Below are 20,035 nucleotides of genomic sequence, written 5' to 3' on the forward strand. Positions count from 1 at the left end.
TATGAAGACGTAGAGTACCTCCTTAAACTGGGAATCTAATGGGCCAATTCAAAACTGGAAGAATCGAATTCAAAGCTGATCAAATCTGTATTATATGTATATCACTCTATCAAAGGTAGAAAACATGATGAATTTAACATGGTATATGTATATCATTTTTCAATGTGTCTTTCTGAATTTAACAAGATAAGACATAGTTTACATGTACTTGGGTCTTGAGGGCATGTACACATGATATTGTTATCTATGCCTCTGAGCAAGACCTCGTTTTTTAATGCATCTGGTTGAATAAAGGTGGTATGACATAAAACTTCAATGCTTGTGGGCAAAAGCAATTGAAGATGGCAATTTTCCTGAATACGATGCAAGCCAGCATAATCCAAAACTTGGATAATTTTTAAAACAACAGATGAATACATCAATTATTGTAAAAAACATGTGCATGTACATAAAACTTGGAAAATTGAGACCCGGTTGAGAAATAAATTTTCCATTTAACCTTGTCTTACAGACTCTGCTGGACCCCTCCATGAAAATCATGGATCCTCCTCCCATGCTTTGCCACCAATTCATACACGCACAGAAAACACAGCCAATTCTTACAGAGTTTACTATATACTACAGTACGTCTGCCAAAGTGCCAACATTCAGCTGTACAAGTCACTGTCTGCAATTTCGTTGGAATGAAATATCAATTGTAAGTATCTCAAGAGCATGGAAAAAGTAATAAATACACATAAAAATGAAACACAAAAATTAATTTTCTTCAGAGATTATATCATCACCAAAATAATGTTCAAATCCAATGGTGTTAGGTCACATGGAAGAAATCTATTTTTCACTCATCATTTCATTGATGTTTTAAGAATGGAATCCCTTGCTGGTAATAAAATCTATGTAAGTGTTCTATAGGAAATATGGCGTAGTTGTGCGTGCTGGAATTACCCTCTCGTGCTCTGGAACAGCACGGAATAATTTGGCTTCCCTGGTGTCTGGATCTTTGAATGATAACACAGCTGCTATGTTGCCACATCGGTAACAGTAATTTGGAGCGGACCAGACAGTCACCAGTTTTTCATCAAACATGTACTTGTAACCTGAAAATAAAGATCTGAAGAGTAACACAATATACTTACATTACAAGGACTTTTTCTTTCCAAAGTCTTCATGATGTTACAAGGCATCACCAACATCACAATACCAAACACCAATTACATCAACATCATCACAATACCAAACACCAATTACATCAACATCATCACAATACCAAACACTAATTACATGAACATCACAATACCAAACACCAATTACATCAACATCACAATACCAAACACCAATTACATCAACATGAAAATGCAAATCTAATCAAATACAATGCAGACAAGAGGCCCACAAACCTTAACAGTTAATACCTGAATGTGCATATTATTTGATTTTTAGAAATCATTGCGTCACCTGAGTGCTTTTTATACGTCTCTATTTTATATCTTTGCATTAGACGATAGATATTGGTACATGTATATTGCTATAACTATCCATACACAACTGAAAATTTAGAATTCTTTTATAGGACAGTAAGCTTTATCACATCACAGTGAAAAGCAACTTTCTATTTGAGTTCTAAAAGGGCAAATGAATTTTTACAGTTTCCAAAAAGGACTCATTCCTTTCATAATCATGAAAACAGTTTGCCTGCTTGATGTCCAGGAATCAGGAAGATTTTCTACAATATATTGTCTTTTGCAAATAGGATCAGCTAAGCCCCACCCTGGGACATGAAGCATGAAGCCATAAATTTAACATTGCTCATTTAATCATACAAATAGTTTGTCTGCATGATCTCCAGCAGTAAAGAAGAATTTCTACTGTACACGACCAATCTAGCCCCACTCTCGTACCTTAACCATAAGGTTATGAATTTCACAATAATTATTTTGGTAGGGAACTTAATGCCCATTAAAATCATGCAAATATTTTGCCTCCTTAATGTTCAGAAGTAAAGATGACTTTATGATTTGCTGGTTTTTGCTGGTTTTGGCTACACCCCGTCGGAATCAGGGTGGCAGAAACAATGGAATATACATGTTTTATTCCCCTTGACCAATAGATGCCATATACCAAAATAGGTTGAAATTGATCAAATCATTCCAAAGAAGCTGAGAATATATAGAAGTTTACAACCAGTGGATGGCTGACAAAAACAGAATGCAATAGGTTACTTGACCAACTCAGGTGACCTAAAAACAGCCCAGCCTCTTTCTGATAACACAATATCCCAGTCTTAAATGTATAACAATACAAGTCAAACTAAGAATTCATTATGTAACAATGAAAAGCATTGCTGTATCAAGCACCTTTACCATTATGCCATCAACAGGTACTTGAAGGGAATCTTGATAAAAATTGTTATTGCATAATTAAACTGCTTATTTTTTTTTGTTTTTTGAAAGTTTTCTACATAAAATCTTTTACCTTCATGCACTAGCTGATGAGCTCTGCAGACAAGTTTCAGGTTGTTGATGTGCATAAACTGAAAAACAAACATTCAGTATTTACGTTTTGAAAATAATACACATTAATTGAATCATGTAGCTGTAGGGCCCTGTGGGGAATCGGGTCAGAATAGGTCCTCAGTACCCCTTGCTTGCCGTAAGAGGTGACTAAATGGGGCGGTCCTTCGGACGAGACCGCAAAAACGAGGCTCAGTGTCATAACAGGTGTGGCACGATAGAGATTTTTCCCTGCTCAAAGGCCGTTAGCGCAGAGCATAGGCCTAAATTTTGGGGAGGGAATATTAGGAGATCGAGGGTCATTTTTCTTTTTAACATTTTAGGAATGGCAGTGCTAGAAATTAGGATTTGTCTTTCTAAAGATCGAATGTATTCAAACTAGCTACTTGGTTGGTTGAACCACAACAGGGCTACAAATTCTTGCTTGGTACCAAGGTTACAATTTATTTTTTTGTGGAGGAAATTTCGATTTTTAATGAAATATGCTTTTTAAATCTGAATGGAGTTATGACAAGTTTGGCAGAAAATGGCTTTGAAGTTTATGAGATCCTGAAGAGGAAAATGTGAAAAGTTTGCATCAGATATGCAAATGCTGGACAAAACTTTATCAGAAATGCTCACACAAGCCTTTCGCCAAGGCAAGCTAAAAACAATATTATGTTGTATTAACAATATTCTTGGTGCTTTCATTCCTAGTCCATCATTTTTCATTTAGAATTTGAAATTTCCCCCACTTTTTCCTATAGTCATGTCGTACGCTGACTGCACTTGTAAGCACCTTAATAAAAGTACATACTTACCTCATTTGTGACCTTTGCTCCGAAGAGCCACCCCGCACCTCTTGGACTGATAGCCCATGTGTCAACATCCTCCGGATCAGACCATACCAAATGTAAGTATCATTAAGGAAAAGATTATTTCTCTAAATTACTATCAAATAATTCATTGCATTTAATGCTGCAAAGCTCTCTCTTCTATAGTTGTGCACAAACATGCAGTTGTATGATAGCAAAATCAGAGGGATAAACAATAGAGTCTATTCATAATTTCTAACAATTATACAATTACAGACTCATTATTCCAAGTAATAATATCTTTACTTGCAATCTGAAATTATGCTTCAAGTAACAAGAAGGGTTACTGCTGAAGCAGCTGGCTAACAAAAACCATTTCAATCAACATTATAAGACACTCATTCAAGAAAAACATGCATCTCGTCACCCAGCACAATTTTTTTCTTCTTAAAGAATTGAAATTAAATATAGGACTGCCTGGTTTTTCTCATTTTATATATATGAAAAAAGACTCGAAGTTTCACAATTTTATTTTATGAATAACTGATATTTCATAACATTGCAACACACAATTCATGAACAGATCTATTGTATCTAGGACCTTTTTTTTTACTTAGTTTTATTCATCAGCAAACTTCTTCATTGATGAAAGGAAATTCACGTACTCCTTCTTTTCATATTTGGTGCTGAATTCAATCAAGTTTTCAATGAAAACTTGGTCGATTCCTCTTTCATTAAGAACATCAAAAAGACCTTCATACATATCAACATCCATATTTTCTGCTTCACAAACATATGATGCATCTTCTACTTCTCCCTTGCTCATTGCAACATTAATGATTTCAAATTTGTCCGATACATAATCTTCCGATGGCTCCTCTCCTAAACCCTCTTCGATCATGCAACGGATAGCCATTGTACTTCCACTGGGTTTGACAATTTCAACTTCAAATGGAGGCTTGCAAACTAACGGCATATCGTCCTCTAATTCCTCACTTTCTGGACCACATCCCTCAAGTGCCCCCGCAATGTTAAATTTCACCCTCACGGTCTCGTTCCCAACTTTCTTTGAAAGGACCACTTTGACTCCTTCGAATTCTTTTGTCCACTCTTCAAGAAGACTACCAACTTCACCAACTTCGTCCTCCATTTCTGCTTTAATTTCAGCTTCTAGATATTTTGACAAGTTGTTGTAGCTTTCGAGATTGGCACTTTTCTGGTGAGACCAACGCTGCTGGAAGCTTCCGAATTGCCTCGGAAATTTGATGAAACGAGAAAATGTCCTACCGCATGGAGTGCGCTCTGCAAGATTTGCCACAGATGTGTATCCTTTATGTTGGACGCATGCTCTCGTACTCATCATGGATAAAAAAGTTCTACGAATAAAATTCGACATCTTTCGTGATGAAATAAACTTTCAACCACGTGAAATTGAAATAGGAAATCGGTCACAAAATGACAACAACAATAGTTCGTTCGTTGTCTTATTCGTACTATTTTTTTTTTTTTTTTTATAATTAACTCGTACAATTACTTCGGAAATGCAGAATCCCAAAATACCCCAATTCTTTCAGAATATAAATAACTTACTGGGTTACATACATGTGTATGTGAGGTCAGTGTACAAAAGTTTTTTACAAAATACACTAACTTCTATAATCAAAGAACTAAATTTTGCTTCTTTTTTTTTAAAAAACAAAATACATTTTTTTATGTGATAAAATAGATAAAAATTACTTTCAAAATTTGCAGGTACACATTTGCTTCAGTTCAAATTCATCTCTTTATATCATATTCCTTTTAAATTTCATAACATTAGTACTTCAAAACACACTTGCATTAATGGAGAAAACACAGAATTAATTTCAATAGATTCTAAAAAGGATATCACAAAATGCCCCTTTGTGTGGGATCTCCTGGTTCCTCTCTATGGTCCGGATCTGGTCTATAGTCTTGATGTCAGGGGACAAGCCCCCATGTACACACAAAACACACTCATCTATTATCTGTCAAAAAACATTTAAAACTTTTATACTTTCACCAGGAAGAATTACACACACTGTCAAGAAATGAAACATTGCAGTATGGTGTAAAAGAAAAAAAAAAATCTCCTGAGCAGATCATTTAAGGTAGAGATTGATAGGTTGATGCTAAAAAAATTAACTATTGAATTTTTTTTATTTTGATATATGTTTATGAAGCTTCGATATAAAACATAATAAAAAATCAATGTAGGTAATCGACCTTGTTTTTGAGAAATATGGCAATTTTAACAACACCTTCTTTAGTCCTTGTAAAGCGTAAAAAGTGAAGAAAAATAAGTAGAGAGCAATATACAAATAGAGCTATAACATTTTTATTGTAAAAAGGATCATAACATGTCATATATGGTTCCAAACAACCTTTCACATAATTGTATATTACACATCAATTTCAAGTTCAGCAATCATTATTAACATGCAACAACATTACTTCAACAAAGCTACATAGGCTAATTACGTTAAAACAGTGCACAATATTTGCACACAGGGTCATACTTTTGCTTAAGCTACAACAAAATTACCCATCAAATTTCTTATCTTATTTCATTAAGTGGTTAGTCTATTTATTAAGTTAAATATAAGAAAAAATTATACACCATAATGGGGTTCAATATGGAACTAGCAAAAAATTTCTAACCCCACTCCCTTTTAACAAACTACACATTTTCGTAAGAAAAAGGGTTATTAAAAGATGTTGTAAACAATCCATCAAAAAAAAAAGCTTGCTGATATTCGAAGATTCTTTGTAATACCTTTTTTAAATTAATAAACATAATACAGAAAGTATGTATTTCAAATTTTAGCTTATACTTTGTTGTAGTTCTTGTTGTTGACCTTTGTGCACTTACACTCAGAATATAGATTTATCATACGTCATCATATTTGATGATTAATATTAAGAGTTTTCCCAAATAAAAATCCCCACAAAAAATTGAAATACAATTTATATTTGTTAAAACAAATGTCTCCATTACATCCCAACCCCTTTAATATACTGCATGGTATGGAGGAGAAAGAATGAGCAGGAACATAGACGTCATGAATTGCACTCGGTGCATTGAGAAGAAAGATTCAGCCAGCAGAGATAAACAAATAGAAGCAAGAATTTGGATTTCGCGCAAGAGGATTCTGGCATATTTACTTGAACATCAATTGTATGCATTGCAAAAAATTAACAAAATATTTGCATAGATTACTTACTAGTCCATAAGGAATCATTTTTTTCTCGCGGTTAAGGATACTTACTGCGGCCACGGTGAGAAGGTCAAACACTTTGCAGCAATACCTCCATGCATTAGCATTACCATACTTGGACTGACACTCATCTATAATTACAGAAAATCAATCAGCATGCTTACAATGTCATGGTGAGCAAGTCTTCAATCAGAAAAAAACAGTATGTCCCAAATGGAGAAGGCAGAGCACTCTGTGATATTTTTCTTTTTGATCAAAAGTGATATAAGTGACTGCCAAACAGTTATTTGAGAAATAAATCACATTACATCTGTACTAGTTGTACATCGGGAGGATATGAGTTGTGACACTACATGTTGGCTTACTTTATGAACTGTGTCAGAAAAATGAAGCTTATTTCTTACATTTACATTCTACTTTCATTTCTGTCAGAATTCCCAGCCATTAAAAGACATATCATATTTATCTGTGTTCATGCACACATTGTTTACAACTGCAACACATTCACAAGGAAATGGCTATCAATAAAATTTGTAGAGATATCAAAGGCAAAAACATTGGAAATGTTAATCTTTTCCTGTATCTCCTGAGGTACGTGTTAAATCACGTACTGCATCTAATATTACGATTTTCCTTTGTGCATTAATGTACCTTGATAAAATGCATCTTATGTGTCCTAAGCAGTGATAAAGAAAGTACAACCCCCACCCCAACCCACCCCTTTCAAGGACTTCATTTAAATGGTCATATTAGTTTGTAAAATGATATACATTTTCTTCTTTTCATTAAAGTTCTGTTGCTTTAAATTCTTACCATAAAATCCATATATCTGTGTTATTTGTCTGCTTTCATGATTTCCTCGTAACAAAATAATTTTGTCAGGCCATCTATAGATAAATTCAGAATACATACATTCTCATTAATGCATTTGTGTCCTATATAAGTTCATCATATTGAGCATCCACGAGCAAGGGATTAGGGAAATCTTACCCGAGGGTAGAATATTTTGGTCAGGAATGAGACTTGCCTAATCTCTGAGACTGACTGAGATTTCCCTAATCCCACATAAGACTTTCCTAATCTATGACTGAGATTTCCCTAATCCCACATGAGACTTGTCTAATCTCTGAGACTGACTGAGATTTCCCTAATCCCACATAAGACTTTCCTAATCTCTGACTGAGATTTCCCTAATCCCACATAAGACTTGTCTAATCTTTGAGACTGACTGAGATTTCCCTAATCCCACATGAGACTTGTCTAATCTCTGAGATTTTCCTAATCCCACATGAGACTTACCTAATCTCTGACTGAGATTTCCCTAATCCCACACGAGACTTGCCTAATCTCTGAGATTTCCCTAATCCCACATGAGACTTGCCTAATATCTCAGTCTGACTGAGATTTCCCTAATCCCACATGAGACTTGTCTCATCTCTGACTGAGATTTCCCTAATCCCACATGAATTAATTACTGCATGTGTAATTATTTTAGCGTATTTAGAATTTAGTGCAGTCGGAGCTGGTGCACTATTTGGTGTAATCGTGATTTAGCACTTCTTCTATGTATGATAATGGATAAATGGAGATTTTCATATTTTTGCACAACTATAGATTAGGATTTAGCTGCTAAAATTTGAATTGCAGTAAAATAACTACACGTACAATAACTCATCTAGGAGTTTTTTCCCTTCCATGAATCATGAATCAATGAATTCAAAATTTTAGATGAGTTCAAATGATCCTGAAGTCCTTATTTGTCGTCAATGGTAATAACATATAATATATAATACAAACATAATTTGCAGGAAAAAAGAACATATATTGAAAAAATAATAAATATGATAAGATGTTGCCATGCTTGTAACTGTTAGATGTGGTGTGAAATGATGAGATCGATGACATCACGGTTGATAACATTGAAGCTATGTAAGATCTCTTGAGGCTTTCTCACACAGGAAAGCACTATCTACAATGTAAATGGGCGTCAACGGTAATATACTCTCTCTCTCTCTCTCTCTTATTGAGGGCTGTTCTTACCTGGCTTTTAATGTCAGTAGCAGGGTGAAGGTTTCTAGACTGTAATACCCACGGTCAACAAAGTCACCCTAAATGAATATACACTATATCAATACACATATCATTCAAATTCATTGGGAAATCAGAAAAAAATCTAAATTATTCCTTAATATTTGCAAGATTGCACAAATGATAATCTATCATAATGGCTATGAAATAGGGGTAAAAGAAAATTGTTGTGTACATCTCTCTGGACAGAAAAATTTCCACAAGAGTCCAATTTTCATACCAGTCAGTTATATCTGAAAATCTCAGGGCCATGCCGTTGCATGGACTTATGTTTACAGTATGTTACAACGATAAAAGCTGTTGATTTCACTCGAAGACAACCTCAACTATCGACTGCAGTCATGACAACTATAACTTGAGAAGTTAAGATGATCATAGGAAAAACTAAGTGTGTAAGTTTCTCATGAATGCCCACCCCCAGACAATAGGAAAAACTAAGTGTGTAAGTTTCTCATGAATGCCCACCCCCAGACAATAGGAAAAACTAAGTGTGTAAGTTTCTCATGAATGCCCACCCCCAGACAATAGGAAAAACTAAGTGTGTAAGTTTCTCATGAATGCCCACCCCCAGACAATAGGAAAAACTAAGTGTGTAAGTTTCTCATGAATGCCCACCCCCAGACAATAGGAAAAACTAAGTGTGTAAGTTTCTCATGAATGCCCACCCCCAGACAATCTAGTTTGAAATATTTGAACGTCCAAATATGTGAAAATAACATTGGGTGCAAATTAAATGAAAATAGAATGTCATATTGGTGCTTTTGTTTTCTTTAAATCACGTGTGACTTACATTAGTTTTCAAGGACATAGAAGAGCAAGGTGCACCTTCTAATGGTTATTAAGATATGAATTACTAACACACACTGGCAATGTTTTTTGGATGCAACACACATTGACTAATAAGTTATTTTATATAGAAAACTACAACAATTCAGAGAACAATGAACAAGGTGACAATAAGATAGCATTTTATATTTCTGATATATACATGTACATGTAAATTTGCTTATCATCTAAAGTAACATCAGAAAAATGTTAAAATATGCGTAAACAACTACATTTGTCTCAGATGACGTCATAGGAGAGGGCAATAATTCCTTCATTCATTTCTATAAATGACCATTTTTGAATAGGTATTTTGCACATTTACCTGGATTTCTAAAAAAAAAAAACACCAAAAACACACCAATAAAGTTTTCAAAACAGCTTTTAATGAATTTTAAACTTTTTAAAAATCTATTTTTACCACACTTGACCTTTAATAATCAATGACAACATTTTTTTGTGAAAATAGGTCAACTGACATGGAACTCGAACTGTAAGCTATCAATGTAAAGATATATGCAAAATATTAACTCATCATCTACACGCACTTAAAATCAATACGAAATTCAAATCTGATCTGTAGGTCATCAATACACTCAATGCTGGAATGACGAACAGAAAGGGGTCAGATTATACGTCCTGACCATTCCATGACAGAGGCATAAAAAGGGTCATGTAAACTAAAATCTATTCAAAGCGCTCAGTACAGTGAACCTGAACGTCAGAGACACCCAACCATTGGACCTGACTGGAAAAACTCAAGGTCGTTTTCTACATCTCAATTTATATAACAACTTAAGGTGCCTAAAGTGTCCTGAGAACTTCATGTATTCTGCGAGCAATGGAATATAAGTTGTACATACAGGCAACAAATATTGTTTTAAGATAACTGTAAATGTTTAGTAAAATATGCCTTACATGTGAAGTAAACCTTTCAAGAATTGCACTTCATATATCATAGAAAATATTATACATGAAAATCTAAGTTGTATAGAGCATAAATGTAAATAAAAACTTACCATAAATATGTAGTTGTATAGAGCATAAAAACTTACCATAAATATGTAGTTGTATAGAGCATAAAAACTTATCATAAATATGTGGTTGTATAGAGCATAATTGTACATAGAAACTTACCATAAATATGTAGTTTGTATCTGGGCACTGTCCCCCTGTTCTAAATAATTCCATAAGGTCATAGAACTACAAAACAAGAAAAAAAACAAAATAGGTCATTAGAAGCCTATCAACTGAAAATACAGAACTGTAATTAATCCAATGTAGGTTCCCTCAGAGACTGGCCACAGGGGCACCTTATCCGCTCTGTTCTCTATCACACATATATAAATACATGTGTATTTATACATGTGTGATAGAGAACAGAACGGATAATTAATGCCCCTGTGGCCTAGCTCAAGATTCATCCGTCATTAATGACTTTCCTTGATTAACAGTATTTGTTAAACAGTACAATTTTGCATGTTAACCGCCAATGCTTTTTATTGACTTTTCTTGAACATGAGGTACTGCTCCGTTTGTGAATATATCTGACCCACTTTTGATTCTCCTGATACAGAGTGGATTACAACATACCTGTCCATGTATATCTCCACATACTGTTACCGGTGAAGACACGGGCTGGACATTGGATTCCTCAAGGAGAAGTTCGCAGACCATGTCACAAAGTTTCTGTGAAGAACATATAAACTGTTCAGTTACCACTTCAAAACATCAACTAATTTGAGATCAAGTATCTCTGTGATATCTGATTTTTAAGAATGAACTGTCTGATAATGTCCATGGAATTCGTAGAAACACCAAAAACACTATGTAATTACCAAAAATGCTAAAAAAGTACTGAAAACATCATGTAATTACCAAAAATACTTAAAAAGTACTGAAAACACCATTGCATCATTAAAATGCACATATAGGGTTTTAGATCATACCTAGATATATATATATATTCTCAAAGTTTCATTCACATTAATAGAAAATTGAATAATTTATGGCTAATTTTTATGTCTAGTATTTCATATTGCATTTCCCTGTGGCGACATTGGCCAAGCAGACGGTTACGCCATTTATGATTTCAGAAAATTTATTCACATTGCAACAAGGAATTAAAGATAACAAAGAAATATTTCACTATTCCACTAAAATGCCTGATGAAGTTGCTATATATAGCATGATAATAATTAAACTATTGTGGGAGTGTCTAGATTCGCCATAATTAAATCATTCAATTTTATCAATACGAACAAAACTTTGGGAATATATGCCTATATAAGTATGATCTAACACCTGTACGTGCTTTTTTAAATACATAGGTGTTTTCGGTACTTTGAGGGGTGTTTTGTTTAGTAATCACTTGATGTTTTCAGTGTTTTCGCCAGTATTCCATGTCGCTGTAGATCTACAGTGAAGTAAGAACATACAAGATAGGATCCTAATCAGGAGCATGGAGAATCTTGTATTACCGCATAATAAATCCGAACAATTATCATATTGTTTGACTTATTTTTGTTGTTTTTCAAATAAAGATATGTACACAAACGTCATATCTCACATTTAAGATGCCCATGATAGTGTTGATACAACCTGAGAAAATTCGGTCCACTTTGAAATGATTCAAGAAAAAGACAGTATCTACATAACTTTCTTTAAGTAGTATGTTAGTCATTCGGCAGTCATTCTATGTTATTTACCTTAAGATCATTTTCAGGCAAGTATTTACATTCTTTTGCTATTTCGATCCACTTTTCGATTTCAGCCATGTTTGTTTTTTATCAATCGTAACTGCTCGACTATTTCCGTAAGTGCGCTTGCGCACTTTAATCGTCTGTATGAGTCGTCAGTCTATATGGCAGGAAATTCCATAAACGCGTGAAATCTAATTTTAGAAGTGCTGCAATTCTATATATAATATAAAAGTAATAGTTGTTTTTAATATAGATTCAAACAGCCCTGACAGAGCAGCGACAATGGCATCACAAAGGAGTTTAATGAAAGACTTCTATAAACTACTGAAAACTATTGACAGTTTTACAGGTAGGTCATAGGCCTAATTTATTAATTATTTTGTAGCATTAATAATATATCTATATGTACATTAATTAATTGTATATATATATAGTAGGCTATTCATTCGTAGCTTTATAAGTACTCAGGACCACGTATTATTTTAATGTAACACATAAAGGATACAATATACGTTATGAATAAGATGGGTCTGTAACAACCAATCTGTTTAAAATCCATTTAATTTTTTTAGTGATCCGCTTCCCTAATACACGAAGAGTAAAATATAAAAGTACTAAGTTAAAGTTAAATTAGTCTGACTTTTTGAGAATACACGAAGAGTAAAATATAAAAGTACTTAGTTAAAGTTAAATTAGTCTGACTTTTTGAGAATACATAATTTATAAAATATTTTTGTGTGATTTTTGTAAATAAAGAAAAGGATTAGAGTGCGAAATTAAAGGAATATTCATGTTGTACATACCGTTTTGTATATAGAGGTTTAACAATGTGATTTTGATTTCCTATCTGTTTTTTAAATTGCATTTTTCATTGTCCAGAGGGACAGGCCCGTGTTTTATCATGGACTGACGGTAACGATGAAGACGAATTCAGCTTCCTGGTGGAGATTTCTCCTTCTGGGGGCTCCTACTGCGGCGGCAAATATACATTCAAGGTATGAAAACTATAATTCAATTATTATATAATTATATATGTGGTGCTTCACGTAAAACAAATTTAATTTGATGTTGAAGCTTTACGATTTACTATAGATCTTAATTGAATATAATTGTCTATATCTGTGCAATACATGTACAATGCAGTTGGGGAAGAACCACACAGTTTAATTAATTTTCATTGTTAGGCCTAATACACGATTTCCCTGTTGCCTTACATACTTCCAGGGTTCTTTTCTCCACGCTGTGCCGTCACATGCATGTGACTTTAATATTTTTGTAATACATAATTTGTAAATTAGTCACGTTCTGCAGTCACCTGATCACCACGCCGTATAGCCCTCGCCTATACTTCTTCCTCAGCAAAATAAATGTTCACACGATCTGTGATTTTTTTCTCTTAGCAATGAATTTTTCAAATTCTGTAGTCAAGCAGTTTACGCTCTTGGGATATTGTAGCAATCGACCTTTTGAAGTAGACATCGTTTTATTGAGTCAAGTAGATGTTGTGTACTATAATGGTTGTGGTCGTGATCATTTCGATTTTTTAAAATCCTTTGTTGTGAAGTGTTGTAAACTCTAGCTATGATCCCATCTTACGACCTGATATAGATATACATAACAAGTATATATACTCAATATTATAAAAAGCGACAAACCAACATTGATTTTTTCGGCAGAAATACTAGCAATTTACTTCCTAAATACTGATCAAGGAACTATTAAATTTGAAACACTGAATCTAACGTTTGACTTTTCAAGCATCTAATTAGAGTATAATTCAGTTATAATTTGAGTAATAAAAATTTTTAATGGAACATATTGTAAATACTAAACGACAAAGGGGGCGATTCACAACACACAATTTCGCGTCATATATGGATATAATGGGATATAATTTTCTTTCCATTTTATATTCAGTGAAATTAAAAATTTTAATTCATTATTCATACAGATTGCAACGAAAAGCCAGGATTGGCCCAAATATCCTCCCGCAATTACATGCCAGACACTAATATTCCATCCCAATATTGAGGAACTCACAGAGGACATAGACTCTCTAGAAACCTTGGACGATCTCTCAATTGACTTGAAAGTGTGTGTCAGCTTACTTGAGGACGAGGAATGGAGCGCGGCCCCCTGGTCATTTGACGACTGTGTTCAAGCCTTATTATTTTTGTTATATGAACCAAATTTTGATGATCCTCTTTCTGAATATATGCAGTACTTAGACTGTAACGAAATGGCCCGACTATCAGTGATAGGCGGTGAGATTGACGGTGGAGTTTATGTTCCGATGAACGCAGGTTGGCGGGAAATACGCGGAGAAATAACGGACATTGCATGTGAGGAACCAATGGAAAAGGACCTTCATGTATCAAAAATTGAATGCAACATTGTAAATAGCAAACGAGACACAAAGAAGGGCAATCAAGTTGTCTTGGAGAACTTCTTTAGTAACTATCTGCATGAGATTGTGTATGAAGATCCGGGAATGCAGACTTTTGAATTTTATCAATGAAGGATGTATTGGATAAATTGAATTTGATTTATCTAGATGTATTTTTATCGGACATGTGCAATGTGCATTTAACCATATTATGCATAATATATGTGCAGAAAATAATAATAATTTGTGACATATATATCTAGTGTTTGTGCGTGTGTAATATTGCCACATTGGAAGGTTTTCATACATATATATAAATACATCAAGTATAGAAAATTCTACACAAGTAGTATGCCCTAGTATAATAAAAAATGTCCAAAGCCCAAGACGTATTTTACATAGGTAGTGATTGCCCTCGCTAAACGCTCGGCATTCGGAAATGAGAGCCACGGGTCTTTCGGATATGACCGTAATTGCGGAGGTCGCGGCAAGCGTTGGCATGTGAAAGAGGGCCAAGGCGCTGAAGACAAGTCAAAATTTATGGGTACTTCACCTACAACTGGGAACGTTGAAATAGAGGTAAAAATTCTCGAAGCGACGTAAATCAAACAAATATAATATACAAGTTAGTTAAGAGCGGATTGTACATGTCAGTTGGCTAGCAGGTTGCATGCATCTCGTAATCGGTTTAATTTGTAAAAGAAGAATGTATATGACCACACACCCTTTAATCCATCCCACTTCCTTTTATGTACAAAACAAAAAACTTGATGTTACAGTTTTATAACAAGGTGAGGAAAAATAATCTCGGCGAGATTCGTCTAGGCAGGACATTTGATTGTTTTACACGTCCCGTCGAGAACTCTCACTCATATTGAGACGTCACCTACAGCCAAATTTAGACCTATGCTTAGCTGCCGTCAGTGGCGGATTCAAAGGGGGCGCAGCCGGCGTGCGCCCCCTCTAAAATTTTCAAATTAAGGTAAATCGTGGTATCTTGTTTAGAAAAATGTACAAAACGATCAAAGAAGCAATCATTTCTTCCACTCCCGGAGAAATAAATGACAAAATCTTTTGATTTCTTGAATTACTTTATTGGGAAAACTTAATTTTTTTTTTCAATTTGCGTCATTTTACTACTTTCACTTTATCAAAAATGATAGTACAAATGACTTAAATAGGAGACATATTTCAAACCCTATAAAATCTGTAAATTCCAGGGGCTTCGCCCCCTGGGCCCCCACCAGGGCTTAGCCCTCTGCCTCATAAAGTGGCGCCCCCCGTAACCGCAATTTCTGGATCCGCCCCTGGCCGTAGTTCTCAGTGAGGGTTCTTTAATTGTCACATATTTACAGTGATTTTCTTTTTTTGTTCAGGAATTGTATCTGGTTATCATCAACAGGGTTTTTTTTTTTTTATCGCATATGTAATAAAACGAGCTCCTCCCACCTTGTTATCGCATGGGCGGTACTAACATCAGAATTACACAATAGAAACAAGACAGGGATAATTCAGTTTTCGTGAAGTTACTTTTGCTGATTCACGGGAAAAGCGTGCACCGATCGATGTCTGGAGCGTTGAAACAGACGAGAAGTGTTATCTAACAAATACATGTATACAGAGTCGTCCACTTCTGCTTCATACTTAGATATTTTATTGAAAGTAGACATTAACGGCAAACTGACAACTCAGCTGTATGAGAAACGGGATGATTTCAGCTTCTCCATCGTCAACTTCCCACATTTATCTAGCAATATTCCATTATCACCTGTATATGGTGTTTATATATCTCAACTGATTCGATATGCAAGAGCTTGTTCTGGGTATAGTCAGTTTTTAAATCGAGGTAAGCTACTGACAAACAAGTTGATGGTACAGGGATTTCAACAGTCTCGATTGAAGTTAGCTGCAATAATGTAGCCCTATCCAATTTTTTTTTATTCTGACGTTTTCGGGATAGGGCTACAATTCCATAGGATCTCCGTAATGGTGCAAAATAATTTTATGAATAACCGATAATAAACTCTGTGTATTAGTCCCAAATGTTGTTTACACCAAAAGGAGTACATACTTTGTGCTCGGGCATGTCTAATAAAGGTGTTTTTCATTAAATATAATGTACAGCATTCAAAATTCTTCGTCTGCTCCGCCATGCTTGTTATCGCGACATCTCGTAGGTGGATCTAATGAAAAACCTAATCATTGACAATCAGTGCGAACATGTAGTTACTCGAGCCACTTCGACAAAGAAAGGAAAATCATATTGTTGCAGAAAGAATTTACAGTCTGTTGTTCGGTTTTTAACTTGATATTAAATTCAAACCTTTTCAATACCGACGAAATAGCTTTCGCCTCCATACTTGTCCATTGATGTAAATACTACCTTATATGGCATATGCAAATGACTTGACAATCGGAAGTTGAAACTTCAGTACATCAAACATGGCGCACAAATATGAATCGAGAAATTGGAATTTATCGAAATTGTTGAAAACAGTAGAATAGAGCCTCACAAATCTTAAATTGCAGGTTGTAAATTTATATATTGACTAAGAAACATAGAATATCATTTTATTTACGTAAAGAGAGTCAGGAAATGTTTAGAATGAGCGCAAATGTTGCGGGAGTGAATCACTCCCGCATTTGCACCATTACGGAGATCCTAGGGAGTTGTAGCCCTCTCCCTAAAAAAAAAAAAAAAAAAAAAAAATCAGAGAGGGCTACATTATTGCAGCTAGATTGAAGTCAGCATTTCGCAAATTCTATGGTCGTTATAACGATCTAGTTCGTCAATACAACCTCGCATTGGGTCAAATGCTGTCTGACGTGTTTCATACCGATTGTTAAGCCGTTCTTGGCACACTGATTTTGACTGCGGATAACTCCGTTTACCTGATCAGGATATGGGGCTCACGGCGGGTGTGACCGGTCAACAGGGGATGCTTACTCCTCCTAGGCACCTGATCCCACCTCTGGTGTGTCCAGGGGTCCGTGTTTGCCCAACTATCTATTTTGTATTGCTTGTAGGAGTTATGAGATTGATCACTGTTCGTTATCTTCACCTTGCATACACATACCTGTGACCGTTTTTGCAGTCAGTAATGTAAAACAGTTCTATATATATATATAATTTTATAAAGAGTTTGCTAATACAAGTCTTTAATCCTTTTCCCACTTTAATATCTGTGTTATACAGCCACCAATATGTGATAGATACTGCCAGGGATAATCAATTTCGTTAAGTTAGTTTTGCTGTTTTATGGGTAAAAAGTGCGCCGATTGAAGCAGACAGAAATTGTTATGTAACAGATATACACATACCTGTGGTCGGGTTTTTTTCAGTCAGTAATGTTAAATAGCTCTCTCTCTCTCTCTTAATTGTGGAACAAAGGCATGCCAACAATCATCTCTTTTAACTAGATTTTCAAAGTCAATGAGCTCAGATTTCCGGTGACCAGCAAGGATGGGGAAAGTCGCTCGACTGGTCTCTTGATATTCATACCCCAATATGACTTCAACAAACGGTAGCAATCGTACGTTAAATGTTCTCCAAACAGGAGGTCGAGAATTATGGATTTGTATCGGTCAGTGTCATTGGACAGATCCGTCATCGAGTTACCTGAGGAACTAGCTGTAGCTATTGGGGTGAGGGGGGGGGGGTATACCAGAGAACTACTTGCAGCATTTTTTTTCTGCACACCATTAAGTTATTCTTGCATATCGCCGTCTCAAAATTTTTAATATGAAATAATTCCAAACATTTTCCCACTATTTTTGTATCCAAATCATACCTTCAAATATTCATTGAAACGAAAATAAAATTTAAGAAATCGTTTGTACACTCAGCGGCTATTTTGGGATGAACTAGTGTCTCTCACTGAATAAGACTTAGAAAAGGGTTGCAGCACCTGTACTGCGTTGATTAATTAATGATTAATTTAATAATCGTAAGACGTGGACCTACAATACATGTACATGATACAAACGGACAAACACACCAAACAAGGTGATTAATATATTCAATGTTTTAAAAATTGACAATTTAACATATATTCTATATACATGTAGTTAGTTGATAATAGCGACGTCGCTGACATAATCGTCAGTCTTAACGTGCATATATTCTATTTTTAGAACTGCGAGCGTCTAAGTTAGGACCTCGTTGACATAATATCGTCAGTCATAACCGTGCATACATTCTATTTTTAGAACTGCGAGTATCTTTAGGTTATATCATCGATATTATTAGTTTTTTGCTCACTTAAGCTTGAGCTGAATTTTCTGATCGTTGTCTGTCGAAGGCGGCTTTAGATAAACTTTTTACAATTTCATCTTCTTCCAGATCGAACCATATCCAAATCTGGCAGAGCTATGTGTACATACATGTACTACATAGTACGCCGTTTTTACATTTTTTCCCTCTAGACCATCCGTCCCTCCTACCGTCTGTCCGATTTCATTTGTTTTAAACAATATTTCTTTCCCTTGACCAAGTCTGGCCAGGCCAAAGCTTTACCCATGGGTAGAGGGTGTGCTGTGACCTTGATCCAATTTCCTAGATCAAAGGTCACTGTAGATAAACATATCTATGTAAGATCTTTGTCTGGAGAATATTTTCTTTACCCTTGGGCCAGTTGGGCTTCTAAATCAAGGGTCAAAGGCAAACTAACATCTCTGTAAAATCCTTGTCTGGAGCATATTTCTCTCCCCTTGGCTTTACCAGGATCAAACTTCACCCATAAACCTTTCTTGAGTACAGAATGGTCCTCTCCGAAAACAATACGTACGCGTATTTTAGAACAACCTTGCATAAAGCTGGTTCCTATTGAGATGGTCACCATTTCGAGTTTGACCTCTGACGAGACGCTCTTGATGCTAGTGTAGCGAGTATGCGAGCGGATCTAAAGTCAAATTTTAATTAAATTGGGGGTGAGAGTCGTCTACATGCAATCAATTTGAATGATACCGGTAAAAAATCATAAAGATTTCCAAGTGCATCAAGAGTTTCCATGAAAAAAAGCTGATGTACAATCACAACGCACTTTGATTTTTTTTTTTAAAAATGTGCGTTGATTGGGTCTCAAAATTTTACGTACTTTGAAAAAAAAAATGAAGTGCCTAACTTTTTCAAAGTGCGTTGCAAAAGAGAGTTTTTTTTAACGTGTGGCAACACGGAACCTCTGTATTCAAGGTCATATCCGAAAGACCCGTGAATGCCGAACATTTAACAAAAGGAGCAATCGCTGCTTTTGTTTAGACATCTTAGGTTTGACGCGGATATGGCACGAGCGGAACTCTAAAGTTACATGTACGAAGCGAACGCCCAAGAAAAGGAAAAACTTATGGTGGGGTCATATAAAGGTCTCCTCCAGAACCACTGCCAGAAAAGATGAAACTTATGTGGAAGCTTCCTGACATGATGAAAATTCAAGTATGTCCAAATCATGGCCCCCAGGGGTAGGGTGGGGCTATAACAGAGGATTAAGATTTTACA

At 35.2% G+C, this 20,035-nt stretch overlaps 3 protein-coding genes across 3 annotated transcripts in view; 1 reads left to right on the forward strand and 2 right to left on the reverse strand.

Annotated features, from left to right (window-relative positions):
- LOC125679077 (serine/threonine-protein phosphatase 6 catalytic subunit) overlaps positions 1–12,289 on the reverse strand; it is a 12,900-nt gene extending 611 nt beyond the window's left edge. Inside the window, exons 1-10 of the mRNA XM_056156112.1 lie at positions 12,162–12,289; positions 11,047–11,142; positions 10,591–10,656; positions 8,581–8,648; positions 7,354–7,427; positions 6,592–6,671; positions 5,191–5,310; positions 3,311–3,400; positions 2,473–2,530; positions 1–1,097 (exon numbers count right to left, since the gene is read on the reverse strand). The exon at positions 1–1,097 is cut by the window's left edge and continues 611 nt beyond it. Coding sequence (XP_056012087.1) covers positions 907–1,097; positions 2,473–2,530; positions 3,311–3,400; positions 5,191–5,310; positions 6,592–6,671; positions 7,354–7,427; positions 8,581–8,648; positions 10,591–10,656; positions 11,047–11,142; positions 12,162–12,230 — 912 coding nt within the window. The 5' untranslated portion in view covers positions 12,231–12,289 and the 3' untranslated portion in view covers positions 1–906. The remainder of the gene's footprint in view (positions 1,098–2,472; positions 2,531–3,310; positions 3,401–5,190; positions 5,311–6,591; positions 6,672–7,353; positions 7,428–8,580; positions 8,649–10,590; positions 10,657–11,046; positions 11,143–12,161) is intronic.
- LOC125679078 (complement component 1 Q subcomponent-binding protein, mitochondrial-like) lies at positions 3,817–5,132 on the reverse strand. Its single transcript, XM_048918001.2, has one exon. The coding sequence runs from the start codon at positions 4,698–4,700 to the stop codon at positions 3,924–3,926; it is 777 nt and encodes a 258-aa protein (XP_048773958.2). The 5' UTR covers positions 4,701–5,132; the 3' UTR covers positions 3,817–3,923.
- An 83-nt stretch (positions 12,290–12,372) lies between the features above and the next one.
- Positions 12,373–14,799, forward strand: LOC125679079 (uncharacterized). The gene is made up of 3 exons (XM_048918002.2): positions 12,373–12,504; positions 13,035–13,150; positions 14,107–14,799. Exons 1-3 carry the CDS (start codon positions 12,438–12,440, stop codon positions 14,671–14,673), a joined length of 750 nt encoding a protein of 249 aa, XP_048773959.1. The 5' UTR covers positions 12,373–12,437; the 3' UTR covers positions 14,674–14,799.
- Positions 14,800–20,035: the final 5,236 nt, after the last annotated feature.

The sequence above is a fragment of the Ostrea edulis genome, chromosome 2, assembly GCF_947568905.1.
Source record: "Ostrea edulis chromosome 2, xbOstEdul1.1, whole genome shotgun sequence".
Classification (NCBI taxonomy): domain Eukaryota; kingdom Metazoa; phylum Mollusca; class Bivalvia; order Ostreida; family Ostreidae; genus Ostrea; species Ostrea edulis.